General features: G+C 41.2%; 1 protein-coding gene across 4 annotated transcripts; it reads left to right on the top strand.

The window, feature by feature from the left end:
- The first annotated feature begins 83 nt into the window (after positions 1–83).
- On the top strand, positions 84–14,590 carry ACYP1 (acylphosphatase 1). 4 transcript variants are annotated; one of them, XM_061182736.1, is made up of 3 exons: positions 84–402; positions 6,306–6,403; positions 14,234–14,590. In XM_061182736.1, the coding sequence occupies exons 1-3, from the start codon at positions 240–242 to the stop codon at positions 14,447–14,449; spliced, it is 477 nt and encodes a 158-aa protein (XP_061038719.1). In that variant the 5' UTR covers positions 84–239; the 3' UTR covers positions 14,450–14,590. The 4 variants fall into 4 exon arrangements, with proteins under 4 accessions (XP_061038719.1, XP_061038720.1, XP_061038721.1 ...); XM_061182737.1 differs by lacking the exon at positions 14,234–14,590 and adding an exon at positions 11,685–12,016; XM_061182738.1 differs by lacking the exon at positions 84–402 and adding an exon at positions 5,429–5,899 and having other exon boundaries at positions 14,234–14,585.
- Positions 14,591–15,595: the final 1,005 nt, after the last annotated feature.

The following is a 15,595-nucleotide window of genomic DNA, read 5'->3' as shown; positions in this document are numbered from 1 at the left end:
CGCCCAGCCCCTCCTCGCCGCGAATTCCACGGTGGGCGGGTGGGTGAGGCGTGCGCAAGCGCAGTCCGCACACCACCGGGCACCGCCCCGGGCGCGGGCGCGGTCGACCAGAGTGTCGCTTGACCCGGTGTCCCGCCAACTCTGCAGCTCCGTCCAGCTCTTCCCTTAGGGGACGGGGGAATGGGGTGGGCGAGGCTTTTCTGGGGCTCCATCAAAGAGCTTGGATTTTTCTCAGAGCGATGGTCTCAGATCCTGGGGTGTGCCCTTCTCTGGCAAAAGACGGAGCGCCTAGATGTGCCCTCAAGTCATTCTGCCGCAGGATTCCGGTGTCTGCCCCCTTAGCGGGAGTGGGCCTGCTGATAGCCTTTCTTAGCACGTTCGGCTGCCTTGTACGGGCCCCAGGTACGGCTGTATACTATCTCTCCATGCTTTTCCTCGCAAATAGTTTGGAGCTTGCGTCAAATTTTAGCAACTCGGCTAGGTTTTGCTACGCAGAAGGGGGGAAGTTTTTGTAGCCAATCTAATTATTTTGATATAATGTTTTACTCTCACGTGGTAGCTCTGGCCCTTTCTTCTTAGGGCCCAAGAATGACTCAGACAAGTGTAATGATAATAAAGTTCACTACCAGATCGAAAATGCTCAGTATAGCCTGGTTTCAGCACTAAAGATACTCCATAACTTGCTAACATCAGAAGAGAGTTTGTCTTCATACTTCAGTTCATTTGTGTAAGCTCTTTGGAACAGGCAACTTACTTTTTTCCCTGTAACTACTTAAAAGATTCATGCACATGGAAAATAATACAGACAGCAGTGGTCGGTGTTAATACTTCAACATGTCATAATACAGCTTTTACATGTTATAAAGAAATGCCTTGGTGGTGCTCCAAGGCAGTCCTTTTATGCCTTGTTTTCTTTCCTAGTTGACTTTCCACTGCCTTCTCTATGTATGCATTTCCAGACATTTCCCACTCTTCTCAAGGTCCCAATTATCTCAGCATGGGGCTTGCCTGTCATCAACTCCAGAAGCTCCCCTCCAGCCTGGCAGAATTTCCCAGGGTGCCTCCCTCCGTCTTGACTTCTTTCCCTCTTGTTTATGAGGAAGAAGAATCTTTGTCTTTCCTTGAGTTCTCTTGACTTAGTCCCTTTCAGTACCCTCCAGGAACTGACTCACTTTACCCCTGCATCTTGATAACTTCAAGTTATATCTATCCACACACTCTTCTGTGGTTTTAAAATATGCTTAACTTTGCCCTGCAAAAAAAGCCTCATTTCCCTTGACCACACCTTTCACCTTAGAGTCCCATTCCCTTCTCCTCTTCTCCACTTCTTAATAGAAAACTTTACATTTCCTGCCCCCACTTCCTCGACTCCCCCTCATTGTCCAGTCCATTGTGGTCTGGTTCCCCTCTGTCCGCTTTATTAAACTGCTAGGCTACCAGTGACCTTCCAATGACCCTAAAGACAAAAGCTGCTATTTCTTCCGCCTACTCATTTGACATTGATTTTTCTCTCCGTTGGAACTCTGTTCTCACTTGCTCCTGTGTGCCTTCTTGGTTTCTTCTTTCATGTCCTTGCATTTATGTCTTTTCCTCACCTGCCCCCCAAATGTAGATGTTCTCCAAGGCCCTCGTATTTCTCATATAGATGTAGTTTCAGACATTCTCTTCCTTAATGATTTCAGCCAAATGCTGAAATTTCAGGTCTCACCTATGTTTAAATGATATCTAGCTTAGTTCTCTCTCCTTAATTACGGACTCAAATTTCCAAATTCCCATGTAGCACTTGCACATGAATGTTCCTCAGGAACCTCAAACTCAATATGACAGAAAACGAAGTTGTGATCACCTCCGCATTCCCCAATCTACTTCTCCAGTGTTCCCTCTCGTGCTGAAAGCATCAGTTATCTTCTACTCCTCCCACTTTGTCACCCCCTCTCTCTAACTGGTCAGCAGGCTCTGTTGAAGTTACTCTGCGATGTCTCTTATATATGTCCCCTCCTTTACATTTCTACAACCCTAGGTGAGTTTCTTCCTCACTTCTCACTGGGATGGCACCACTCTCCTAACTACTATTCATCTGCTCCCCAAACCTATCCTTCTGGCTGCTACCAGAATAATTATCCTGAATACTTCTGACCCCATAATTCTCCTACCCAGTGGCTTCTTCTTTACCTACAGGATAAAGTTGAAACGGGTAACTTAGCATGGTATTTCAGCTTGCCAGATTAGGTCCAGCCTACCTTTCCAGTCTTGCCTCCCCAGAGGCTAGCCCAGGGCATCTGAACCTTGGCTGTGCTTTAGGACTACTTGGAAAGCAATTTCTGGGAGTGAGGCCTGGGTATCAGTATTTTACAAAGCTTTCCCCAAGGTCCTAATGTGCAGCCAGGGTTGAGAAACCCTGGTCCAGCCACACCTGACTACTTGCTCTTTCTTACCTCAGTGGCCTTACTCCAAGCTCCACGTACTGGGAGGTGGCGGAGCATAGTATTCATGGGAGTAGTTTCTGTACTCAGACTGCTTGGAACTAAATCCCAGCTCCATCACTTACTGTTTGTGGTTGTGTAACCTTGGGTAATATGTTGGTTCCTCCAAGAATGCTTTCCCAGTCTTCCCAGCCAGAATGAATCTCTTTGCTCCTTTGTGTTCTCATAATATTTTCTGTCCTTGTTATAGCACAGGGCTGGCTCATGATGAGCTCTCAATGGATGCTTGTGGAATTGAATTAGCATGTTGTGCATTGTATTGTCATCATTTGCACGCGTATTTGTCCCTTACACTAAATAAAAAACTCTTTGAGGGCAAAGATTATATACCATCCATCTTTGTATATCCTGCAGTGTATATACATAGTAGATACTCGATAGGTTAATTCTACAGAGAAACTAGTTTTTAAAAAATAAATTTTAAATAACATCAGCCAGTTACTCTGTTCAGCATTATTTTCAAATATTACCAAGCGTAACAATTCAGTTCAGCTTCCCACCCCACTCCCACCCCAACGCCAGCACTGAGGTTATATGATTCTCCAGGATCTGGATCCTCACTTTGTAGTGGGGAACTAATGGAATAATGAATCTCCATGGCTTCCATTGCAAATCCATCTCACCTTGCCAAGTCTGCCAACCTGGCATATTCACAAATGGAATCTTATGTTGTGAAGGGATGTAAGGTACACAGGCACTCCAAAGAGCAACAATAAACACCACAGTTTTCCTTCATACACATTCTTAATCTTAAGGGTATCTGTATTCAAATGCCTTCAAGGTGACCCTACTTTTTTTTTTTAATTAATTTTTATTGGAGTATAGTTGCTTTACAGTGTTGTGTTAGTTTCTACTGTACAGCAAAATGAATCAGCTATACATATACATATGTCCCCTCTTTTTTGGATTTCCTTCCCATTTAGGTCACCACAGTGCATTAAGTAAAGTTCCCTGTGCTATACAGTATGTTCTCATTAGTTATCTCTAAGGTGACCCTATTTTTTTTTTTTTTTTTTTTTGCAATTGACAAGGAAATTTAGTTTTTTCTGAGATATACATTTTAAAGTAATAACTAGAATTATGACTTATAACATTATACCAGAATATATAAGATTTTTAGAAATTTCACGTAATGTCTGAAACATTTATATTAACGTATTTCCATACAGATAACCCAATGAAAGTTTAGTATTAGTTGTTTTGTTTGTTTGTTTTTTTATACTTACATCAATCATCAATTAATTAATCATCAATCCCATACAAATCAGTGTATACATGTCAATCCCATACAAATCAGTGTATACATGTCAATCCCAATCACCCAATTCAGCACACCACCATCCCCACCCCACCGCAGTTTTCCCCCCTTGGTGTCCATATGCCCGCTCTCCACATCTGTGTCTCAACCTCTGCCCTGCAAACGGGCTCATCTGTACCATTCTAGGTTCCACACACATGCGTTAATATACGATATTTGTTTCTCTCCCTCCGACCCACTTCACTCTGTATGACAGTCTCTAGATCCATCCACGTCTCAACAAATGACTCAATTTCGTTCCTTTTTATGGCTGAGTAATATTCCATTGTATATATGTACCACACCTTCTTTATCCATTCGTCTGTCGATGGGCATTTAGGTTGCTTCCATGTCCTGGCTATTGTAAATAGTGCTGCAATGAACATTGGGGTGCATATGTCTTTTTGAATTATGGTTTTCTCTGGGTATATGCCCAGTAGTGGGATTGCTGGATCATACGGTAAATCTATTTTTAGTTTTTTAAGGAACCTCCATATTGTTCTCCATAGTGGCTGTATCAATTTACATCCCCACCAACAGTGCAAGAGGGTTCCCTTTTCTCCACACCCTCTCCAGCATTTGTTGTTTGTAGATTTTCTGATGATGCCCATTCTAACTGGTGTGAGGTGATACCTCATTGTAGTTTTGATTTGCATTTCTCTAATAATTAGTGATGTTGAGCATCTTTTCATGTGCTTCTTGGCCATCTGTATGTCTTCTTTGGAGAAATGTCTATTTAGGTCTTCTGCCCATTTTTGGATTGGGTTGTTTGTTTCTTTAATATTGAGCTGAATGAGCTGTTTATATATTCTGGAGATTAATCCTTTGTCCGTTGATTCATTTGCAAATATTTTCTCCCATTCTGAGGGTTGTCTTTTCGTCTTGTTTATGGTTTCCTTTGCTGTGCAAAAGCTTTGAAGTTTCATTAGGTCCCATTTGTTTATTTTTGTTTTTATTTCCATTACTCTAGGAGGTGGATCGAAAAAGATCTTGCTGTGATTTATGTCAAAGAGTGTTCTTCCTATGTTTTCCTCTAAGATTTTTATAGTGTCTGGTCTTACATTTAGGTCTCGAATCCATTTTGAGTTCATTTTTGTGTATGGTGTTAGGGAGTGTTCTAATTTCATTCTTTTACATGTAGCTGTCCAGTTTTCCCAGCACCACTTATTGAAGTGACTGTCTTTTCTCCATTGTTTATCTTTGCCTCCTTTGTCATAGATTAGTTGACCATAGGTGCAAGGTGACCCTATTTTTAACAATCATCACCCACAACTCCCCTTGACAATTCCCTTCTCCCAAAAGAAATTCATGCAACTTGGTCACTTGGCTTAGATTGACTGCTTCAGTTGTGATTATGGGTTATTTTGCTTGTGCTTGTGATTGATGAATTGATTGCTTTAGATAAGCATTGTTTGTAGTTTTCTTAGTAATGTAGACTCTGGTGGGCCGCTTCCAGAATCACAGAGGGAGAAATAACATCCACTGGGACCTCCTATACACTTATCTCCGCTGCTACCAATTCCAGACTTAGGCATGACTCAGAATTGGAGGAGAACTGAGAAAAAGGGCAGAAAAGTTGTATGTCTTCTATTTAATTTGTTTGTTTGTTTATGACGTTTAGTGTTTATCATCTGTCTCCAGAATTTAATCTCCTCCGGTCCAGGGATCCTTTTTGTTCATTAACGTATGTCAACCACCTAGAACTGTGCCTGGCACACAGAGGCTCTCAGTAAATATTTACAGAATGATTGGATTTATCTCAAGTGTTTCTTCGTCTTTGTCTTTATCCCCGCGAGAAAATGAAAAAAGGCGTGCGCTTAGTGACCGAGGTGGGGTGAGGGCTCGATCTGCAGTATCGTAGCCGATACCCTGGACAGATCCCGCCCCCCTGCCAATCGGAGGCTCTGGAGCTACTAGACACTGGCGTCCCGAAATCCCACCCTCTGGGCGGGCTCTGGGCTGAGCGCGCCGTGCGTGATTGGCCGACGGAGGTGATGGGCATGAGAGACAGCGAAAGAGGAGCCGCGTTCTAAGCTACCGGCCGCGGCGGTTACGCAACCGGGGGAACCGTTGGCCTGGTGGTCTCCGGGTTAGTCCACCGGAGAGGAGGACGAGGAGGGTGAGCCTGGGACAGGGCCCCGGGGCGTGCCCATCAGTTCGATTAGCCCTAAAATATTAATAGGAGGGCATTCTGGTAGGGGCGCGGAAGCCAGGTTCGTGTGGGAAAGGGAGGGATGGAGAGGGAGCGGGATCGGGGATGGGTGTAGGGAGGTAACTGGATAAGCAGGTAATTGCCCCAAAAGAGGCCTCTGTGGGCTCCCTTGCCCGGGTGTCTTCCTGTTAACTTTACACACCCGCGCTTACACGTGACCAATTACTTCGAAGTACTGGCACCTTAAGGTCAGGGAGAGGTCACAGTGGTTAACGATGGAAAGGTGTGTGTGTGACCCTTTCTGCCTCAGGATTGGGGGCCCGGGAATAGGATAATGAGTCCTTTACTTTTCTGCTTTCATGGTCTCTGACAGGTCTGAGCATGAGTATGGCAGAAGGGGACACCCTGATATCAGTGGATTATGAAGTTTTTGGGAAAGTGCAAGGTGTGTTTTTCCGCAAGTACACTCAGGTATGTGGCTTACAGGCTTTGGGGACATACCTAGGTTATGAGCATGGGAACAAGAGACATGTTCCTGAAAAATATGCATTGGAGAAGCTTTCTGTTTGGTAGCTGGCTGGCAAAGAGGTGGTTTGTAAAACAATGGGTATGAAAATGCTTTGCAGTGGGTAAAACACAATGCAAATGGAAAATTTGTCTACTGTTACTATTGGTCTTTTCTAACAGTGGTACTTGAGTACCTAGACACATATGGATGAGCTTCTCTTTTCCAAAGGGGAATAGAAGGCTTCCCCAGTTCTCCCTGTTGTGGCATCATCAAACCAAGTCACAATTCTTGTAGGAAAGTTAACATTGATCAAAGAGATGGCATTTAAGTGAACTTGTGACATTTAATTGCTTGCTCTGCAGCTGCTGCATTTTCTTCAGACCTCTTTCCTTTTTCAACCTCTTCCATTCCCCTATGTAATTCCTTTCCACTCATTTTAGCTTTTAAAGAACAATTACCTTTTCCAGGTGAAGCTTTTCTAATGAAAATACTTTATCCATTCCAGGGTAAGTAATGGTAACATTGAACATGGAGCCTGGTATTCCTATTTGATATTAGGGAGTAGTTGAGGGGATGAACAAACTATTGACAGCCTCTGTCTTAATATCACTAATCCTCCCTCAATGGGCACACACAGATGCAATCTCAGTTTGCCTTCTGTCTTCTATAGAGGGGTATCAGGCTATTGCCTTCCCAATGTATCTCCAACCCCAAAGATACTGAGTTAAGACTGCAGAACTTGCCACGTGTCACATTCCTGGGACTGTAATACTTAAAATTCAAACCTGAATCTTTGAAATATGAATGTTAAATATCACTATCTCTTTTTCCAATTACTTGCAAATCATTTCCTCCTGTTTCATGCTCATATATAAAGTGCCTGTTGGAAAAAAAGAATTACTGAAAGTCATAGCAAGAGCTATGTTCCAATTAGCTTTGCTACCAATTTTGTATGGTAAGTTCCTGTGATTTAGTAAATGGAGGTGGCAGCCTCAAAGATTAATTAAAGTTGTTGAGCGAAAAGGACCAGATGGCAGTATACTCCATCTTTCTCTACTGCGCCTCCCACCCCTCAATTTAAAGAGAGAATAAAAGAATGCAGAAAAACAAATATTGATTTGGAAAACTGCAAGGAAAATGGCATCCTTTTTTCCCCTTAATTAGACTTGTAGCTTATTCTTGACTACTTATAATCATTTTATTATATGTGTTCATTTTAACAATTATTTTGTTTTGCTACAGTCTTTTTTTTTTTTTAAGATTTATTTCTTGATTGATTGATTGATTGCTATGTTGGGTCTTCATTTCTGTGCTAGGGCTCTCTCTAGTTGCGGCAAGCGGGGGCCACTCTTCATCGGGGTGCGCGGGCCTCTCACTATCGTGGCCTCTCTTGTTGCGGAGCACAGGCTCCAGACGCGCAGGCTCAGTAGTTGTGGCTCACAGGCCTAGTTGCTCCACGGCATGTGGGATCTTCCCAGACCAGGGCTCAAACCCGTGTCCCCTGCATTGGCAGGCAGACTCTCAACCACTGCGCCACCAGGGAAGCCCCTGCTACAGTCTTTTTATGTGTTGATATCATCTAGCCTCTTAATTAAATTCCATCACTCCTAGAATGAATGATGAGAATACTTGAAGGGATTTTTTTTAAAAGTTGGAATATAATTCACATTCCATAAAATTCACCCTTTTGGGACTTCCCTGGTGGTCCAGTGGTTAAGAATCCACCTTCCAATGCAGGAGACATGGGTTCGATCCCTGGTCGGGGAACTAAGATCCCACATTCCGCGGGGCAGCTAAGCCCACTCGCCGCAACTACTGAGCCCGTGCACCACAACTACAGAGCCCACGTGCTCTGGAGCCCGCACGCCATAACTAAAGAGAAGCCCGCGCACCACAACGAAGAGCCCCTGCGCTGCAACGAAGATCCCACTTAAGGCAGCTAAGACCCAACGCAGCCAAAAATAAATAAATAAATTAATTAATTAAATAAATATTTTTTTAAAATTCACCCTTTTAAAGTGTATAATACAGGTCTTCCCTGGTGGTGCAGTGGTTAAGAATCCGCCTGCCAATTCAGGGGACACAGGTTCGAGCCCTGGTCCGGGAAGATCCCACATGCCGCAGAGCAACTAAGCCCGTGCACTGCAACTACTGAGGCTGTGCTCTAGAGCCTGCGAGCCACAACTACCAAAGCCCGCGTGCCTAGAGCCCGTGCTCCACAACAGGAGAAGCCACTGCAATGAGAAGCCTGTGCACCGCAACAAAGAGTAGCCCCTGCTCGCTGCAACTAGAGAAAGCCCACACGCAGCACCGAAGACCCAACGCAGCCAAAAATAATAATAAATAAATAAATAATAAATAAATTTATTTTTTAAAAAGTGTATAATACAGTGGTTTTTTAGTATTCATAAAGATGTACACTAATTCCAGAACATTTTATCACCCCAAAAAGAAACCCCACACCCATTAGAACTCACTCTTCATCCCCCCAGGCCCTGGCAACCACTAACCTCATTTCTATCTCTATGGATTTGCCTATTCTGGACATTTAATATAAATGGAATCATACAATATGTGGCCTTTTGTGTTTGGCTTCTTTCACTTGACATGTTTTCAAGATTTATCCATGTTGTAGCTTATATCAGTACTTCATTTCTTTTTATGGCTGGGTAATATTCCATTGTATGGGGAATTCCCTGGCGGTCCAGTGGTTAGAACTCGGCGCTTTCACTGCCAGGGCCTGGGTTCAATCCCTGGTTGGGGAACTAAGATCCCACAAGCCTCGCAGTGTGGCCAAATAAATAAATAATAAAATAATTGTTTAAAAAAATATTCCACTGTATGGATATAACACATTGTATATATCCAGTCATCAATTCATGGACATTTAGGTTGTTTCTACTTTTTAGCTGTTATAAATAATGATGCTGTGAACATTTATGTACTTGTTTTTATGTAAACATTGTTTTCAATTCACTTGGGTATATATACCTAGGAGTAGATTGCTGGGTCACATGATAACTCCATGTATAACTTTTTGAGGAACTGCCAAAGCAGTTTTCCAAAGCAGCTGCAGCATTTTACAGTCCCACTATCAATGCATGAGAATTCCAGTTTCTCCGAATTGTCAACAATTGTTATTGTCTGTCTTCTTTATTATAGCCATCCCGGTGAGTGTGAAGTGGTATCTCATTGTGGTTTTTTGTTGTTTTGTTTTGAAGTATCAATGAATTTAAAAGGATTTAAGTCATATAAAGCATGTTCTCCTATGACCATAATGAAACTAAACTGCCATCAATAACAGAAAACTGGAAAATTCCCAAATATTTGGAAACTATAGAACACATTTTTTTTAATTGTGGTAAAATAATGTAAAATTTGCCGTTTTAACCATTTTGAGTGTACAGTTCAGTGACCTTAAGTACATTCATATTGTTGTGGTACCATCACCATCATCCATCCACAGAACTCTTTTCATCTTGCAAAGCTGAAACTCTGTACTCATTAAACAATAACTCCTGATTCCCCCTTCCCTAGCCCCTGGCAGTTACAGTTCTACTTTCTGTCTCTATGAATCTGACTACTCTAGGTAACTCATATAAGTAGAATCATATAGTACTCGGTTTTTTTCCTGACTTGCTTATTTCACTAGCATAACATCCTTAAGAGTCATCCATGTTGTAGCATCTGTTCAAATTTCCTTCCCTTTTAAGGGTCTGTAATATTCTGGTGTATGTGTATACCCTCATTGTGGTTTTGTTTGCCTTCTAATGATTAATGATGTTGAACATCTTTTCATGTGCTTATTGGCACATGAAAGAAGATATTTCTTCTTTGGAGAAATGTCTCCAAATCCTTTGCCCATTTTTTTTTAATATAAATTTATTTATTTATTTTTGGCTGCTTTGGGTCTTAGTTGCTGCACGCGGGCTTTCTCTAGTTGTGGTGAGCAGGGGCTACTCTTTGTTGTGGAGCGTGGGCTTCTCATTGCGATGGCTTTTCTTGTTGCGGAGCACGGGCTCTAGGCGCACGGGCTTCTGTAGTTGTGGCACGTGGGCTCAGTAGTTGTGGCTCGCGGGCTCTAAAGCACAGGCTCAGTAGTTGTGGCACGTGGGCTTCAGTAGTTGTGGCGCACGGGCTCCGCAGCATGTGGGATCTTCCCAGACCAGGGCTCGAACCCGTGTCCTCTACATTGGCAGGCGGATTCTTAACCACTGCACCACTAGGGAAGCCCTTTAATACCATCTTTATTGGAGTATAATTGCTTCACAATACCGTGTTAGTTTCATTTGCACAACAAAGCGAATCAGCCACACCCATACACACGTCCCCACATCCCCTCCCTCTTGAGCCTCCCTCCCATCCTCCCTATCCCAACCCTCTAGGTCATCGCAAAGCACTGAGCTGATCTCCCTGTGCTATGCTGCTGCTTCCCACCAGCCAACTATTTAACATTCCGTAGTGTATATACGTCGATGCTACTCTCACTTCACCCCAGCTTTGCCCTCCCATCCCATGTCATCAAGTCCATTCTCTATGCCTACCTCTTTATTCCTGCCCTGCAACTAGGTTCATCAGTACCATTTTTCTTTTAGATTCCATCTATATGCATTAGCATACGGTATTTGTTTTTCCTTTCTGACTTACTTCACTCTGTATGACAGACTCTAGGTCCATCCACCTCACTACAAATAACTCAATTTCATTTCTTTTCATGGCTGAGTAATATTCCATTGTATATATGTGCCATATCTATGGAAAACATTATGGAGGTTCCTTAAAAAACTGAAAATAGAACTACCATATGACCCAGCAATCCCACTACTGGGCATATACCCTGAGAAAACCATAATTCAAAAAGAGACGTGCACCACAGTGTTCATTGCAGCACTATTTACAATAGCCAGGACATGGAACCAACCTAAATGTCCATTGACATATCATGGGCAGTTTTTGATTACTAATTCAATCTCTTGTTATAGGTCTATTCAGATTTTCTATTTCTTCTTAATTCAGTTTCTGTAGTTTTTGAGTCTTTCTAGGTATCTGCTCTTTTAATCTAAGTTATCTAATTTGTTAGAATACAACTGTTCATATTATTCCCTTATTATCCTTTTTTTTTTTTTGTAAGGTTGGTGGTAATGTCCCCTCTTTCATTTCTGATTTCAGTACTTTGAGCCTTCTCTCTTTTTTTTATTGATCAGGCTAGCTTAAGGTTTGACAACTTTGTTGGTCTTTTTAAAGAATCAACTTTTGGGGGCTTCCCTGGTGGCGCAGTGGTTGAGAATCTGCCTGCCAATGCAGGGGACACGGGTTCGAGCCCTGGTCTGGGAAGATCCCACATGCCGCGGAGCAACTGGGCCCGTGAGCCACAACTGCTGAGCCTGCGCGTCTGGAGCCTGTGCCCCGCAACGGGAGGGGCCGCGATAGCGAGAGGCCCGCGCACCGCGATGAAGAGTGGCCCCCGCACCACGATGAAGAGTGGCCCCCGCTTGCCGCAACTAGAGAAAGCCCTCGCACGAAACGAAGACCCAACACAGCCAAAAATAAATAAATAAATAAAGTAGCTATTAAAAAAAAAAAAAAAAAAAAAAAAAGAATCAACTTTTGGTTTCATTTATTTTTTCTTTCTTCCTGCTTTCCTTCCTTCCTTTCTTTTTTTCTTTCTTTTTTCTACCTCTATTAACTCCTGCTGTAATCTTTATTATTTCCTTTTTTCTGCTTGTTTTGGATTTGGTTTGCTCTTCTCTTTCTAGTTTCCTAAGGTGGAAGTCTAGGTTATTGGTTTGAGGGTACTTTCCTTTTAGATTGAGACTAGAGTTGGTGATTATATTCGTTAAAATGTTTCCAGATGACCATCCAAGCAGAAATATTATTATGAGGGAGAATTAGCTTTTTGGAATTTTCTTAGGAGAAAACACTGCTTACTTGTTTAGATATACATTCAAAACTGAACATGACTCAGCAACATTATGTTATCATTTAAAAATAAAAATAGGGACTTCCCTGATGGCACAGTGGATAAGACTCCATGCTCCCAATACAAGGGGCCTGGGTTCGATCCCTGGTCAGGAAACTAGATCCCACATTAATGCTACAACTAAGAGTTCGCATGCCACAATTAAGGAGCTGGTGAGCTGCAACTAAGGAGCGCACCTGCCACAACTAAGACCTGGTGCAACCAAATAAATAAATAAATATACATATATATGTGTGTATGTATATATATAAAATAAGAACAGAATCGAGTGCACAAATAAAACCCATAGGAAATCCCCATTCTCAACACCAAAGTTGGGAGTGTTTTGTTCACTCTCAGAGTTCAGATAAATCACATTGCAATTTAAAATTTAAATAAATTAGTTTTGAGCAGTACTGTTATAACCTCCTGCTCAAAACTCAACACAATCATTCCTATAGCTAATTACCATATAAGGTAACTAAGAACTAGGGATAGCCCATTCCCCTAGGTTAATATGGAGTAGAAGAGTGCAGTTGTTACACAAAGTCAGCTGGATGTGGAGTCTTATTCAAATCCATTCTCTGCGTTCTTTTTTAATGCCACAATCTACAACACTCAATCATGCTGTAGGTATCTCTTATTTTTCTTCATTCCTTAATTTCCTCTGTATCCTTTAAATTGTTATTTATTTGACCAAAGTCTCTTTTGTTCATTATGCAAACACATCTTTGCTTTGAACGTAACTGATTTGATGAATACTTCAGTTCCTCATCAAACAAATTTTGCTATGCATAACCTTTTCTTTGGCCAACTCCAGCAATTTCCCATATTTACTAGGTCACTAGTCTGGCATTTGGACATGCAATCAAGTTAACTCCCGTTTTCTTTTGTAATCTAACCCCTTCTATTTAGATAGAATGTAACAATCAATAACTTTTATAATATCCTTAATTGGAAATTTTACAAAAATAAAATTGCCTCTAAAACATTGCTACCTTTCCCCAATTTTCAGTCATTCCACAGTTAATGATTTAAAGGAAAGAACATTGGAAAGTCTAAGAAAAGAGCAACTACAGTGATTAGATGATTTTCATAAGCTTATGCAACATTAAAGACATTGTGATTATTTAGACAGAAGAAAGTCAAGTGAAAACAATAGTTAATGTAGTCTCATGAAACTTTGGTGTTTAGAAGCTGATCACCAGCTGCTTTTTCCTTCTCTAGGAGGATGAGAGAAAGTGGGTTTTGGATGCAACATAAAGACCTTGGGTTAGACAGTTTCTTTACAGTGAGAACAATGGATTGCGTTGCCCAGGAAATTGTAAAATACTCTCTAATGATCTTTAAAGAGATATTGGACACTTAATCATCTGGATTTGTTTAGGTGTGGTCTTGGTTAAAGAAAAAAAGAAGGATCAAATAGCTTCATGCTTTTCTATTTAATATACCCAGTAGATTCTTGATTAGGAGATGGAAAATGAACAAGATATACTCCAGTATCCTAACAACTATCAGCCTTAGGGAACCATTTTGAAAGCATCTGATTTGGTCTTAAATCTTTAGTACTTAACCAGATTGACAACATAGTGAAAAATTCTGGTGCCTGGTTTTATAGGGTGGAAGAAGGAAATGGAGTCAAGTGGTCAACACTGCATGTTAAGATCAGCAATGAGATTCTCCTTGCTGTAGTTCTGTTTTGACTGTTCTGGACAATATCAAATTAGTTTCAGTGGCTTGATTCTAGGCCAAGATTCTGGCAAGAGATTGTAGTCTAATTTTGTTTTGTTCAATCTCACTGGATTTCTCTCTCTTGTCTATTTCTTTCCCTTAGGCTGAGGGTAAAAAGCTTGGATTAGTAGGCTGGGTCCAGAACACTGACCAGGGCACAGTGCAAGGACAATTGCAAGGTCCCACCTCCAAAGTCCGTCATATGCAGGAATGGCTTCAGACAAGAGGAAGTCCCAAATCACACATTGACAGAGCAAGCTTCAACAATGAGAAAGTCATCTTAAAGTTGGATTACTCAGATTTCCAAATTGTTAAATAACGGTCTGAATTTAAATTTTCCAAGATACTCAGTGGTTTTGTTTTTTTATTTTTAATAGAGATAGAATTATTGTGTTCAATATTAGAATTTGTCAGTAAGTTATTTTAGTATCAGACACTTGATAGTTACTGTATATTATGTGTATGATGGAAGGATTACAACTGTACACAATTCTAATCAATAAAAACACAGAACCTTCCGTGTAGGATACTTATTTTCTTTTTGGTAAACTTCATTTTGGGCAAAATAAGAGGTATTTACTTAATAAACATCTTTGGGAAGAGAATTTTGAGGTAATTTAAAGAAGTCTGAAAGAAAAAGCAGTTACTTTTAATCATTTCTTTTTAATAGTTTCCATGAGCTTTTCTTCAGGAAATTGCACCTAATAAAAACAAATACCACAAGTTCAATTTGTTAGCTGTTCAAATGATATTTTGGACTAATTGTTTTTCATTTTCTGGAGATTCTGCTGTCATTCCTGTCCTCTGCATAAGGAATTCACATAAATTGATGTTATGGGCTAAATTATCCCCCCCCCCAAATTCATATGTTGAGTCCTAACTCTGGATACCTCAGTATGGGACTACACTTGGAGACAGGGCTTTTATAGAGGTAATTAAGGTTAAATGAGGTCATTAGGGTGGGCCCTAATCCACTATGCCCCAGTGTTCTTATAAGAAGAGGAAATTTGGACACAGCCCTGTGTGCACAGAGGAAAGAACATGTGTGAAGACAGAGGGAGAAGACAGCAATTTTACCAGCCAAGGAAAGAGGCCCCAGAAGAAATCATCATTTCAACACTTTGATCTCAGATTTCTAGCCTCCAGAACTGTGACAAAATAAATTTCTGTTGTTCAAGCCGCCCAGTTTGGTACTTTGATATGGCAGCCTTAGCAAACTAATACAAGCAATAAGCATTTTGCTTCATCAGACTTAGATAATCTCCTGATTTGGTTTAGTCAGCCATTTAAAAAAGTATATATCAAATGCTTATTGGGTTTGACAAGTTTGTCATAAATTCCAATTTTTTAAAATACAAGGTTTCAATGAAAACAGGACAAAGCAAAAACTGAAGGTTGGTTAACGAGTCCCAAAACACCTATTCTCACAATGCCCTTAGAGTTCCACTCTCATTCCATTAGAAAA

Source organism: Eubalaena glacialis, chromosome 2, assembly GCF_028564815.1.
Source record: "Eubalaena glacialis isolate mEubGla1 chromosome 2, mEubGla1.1.hap2.+ XY, whole genome shotgun sequence".
NCBI lineage: Eukaryota > Metazoa > Chordata > Mammalia > Artiodactyla > Balaenidae > Eubalaena > Eubalaena glacialis.
This window is presented reverse-complemented; position numbering and strand designations above follow the sequence as displayed.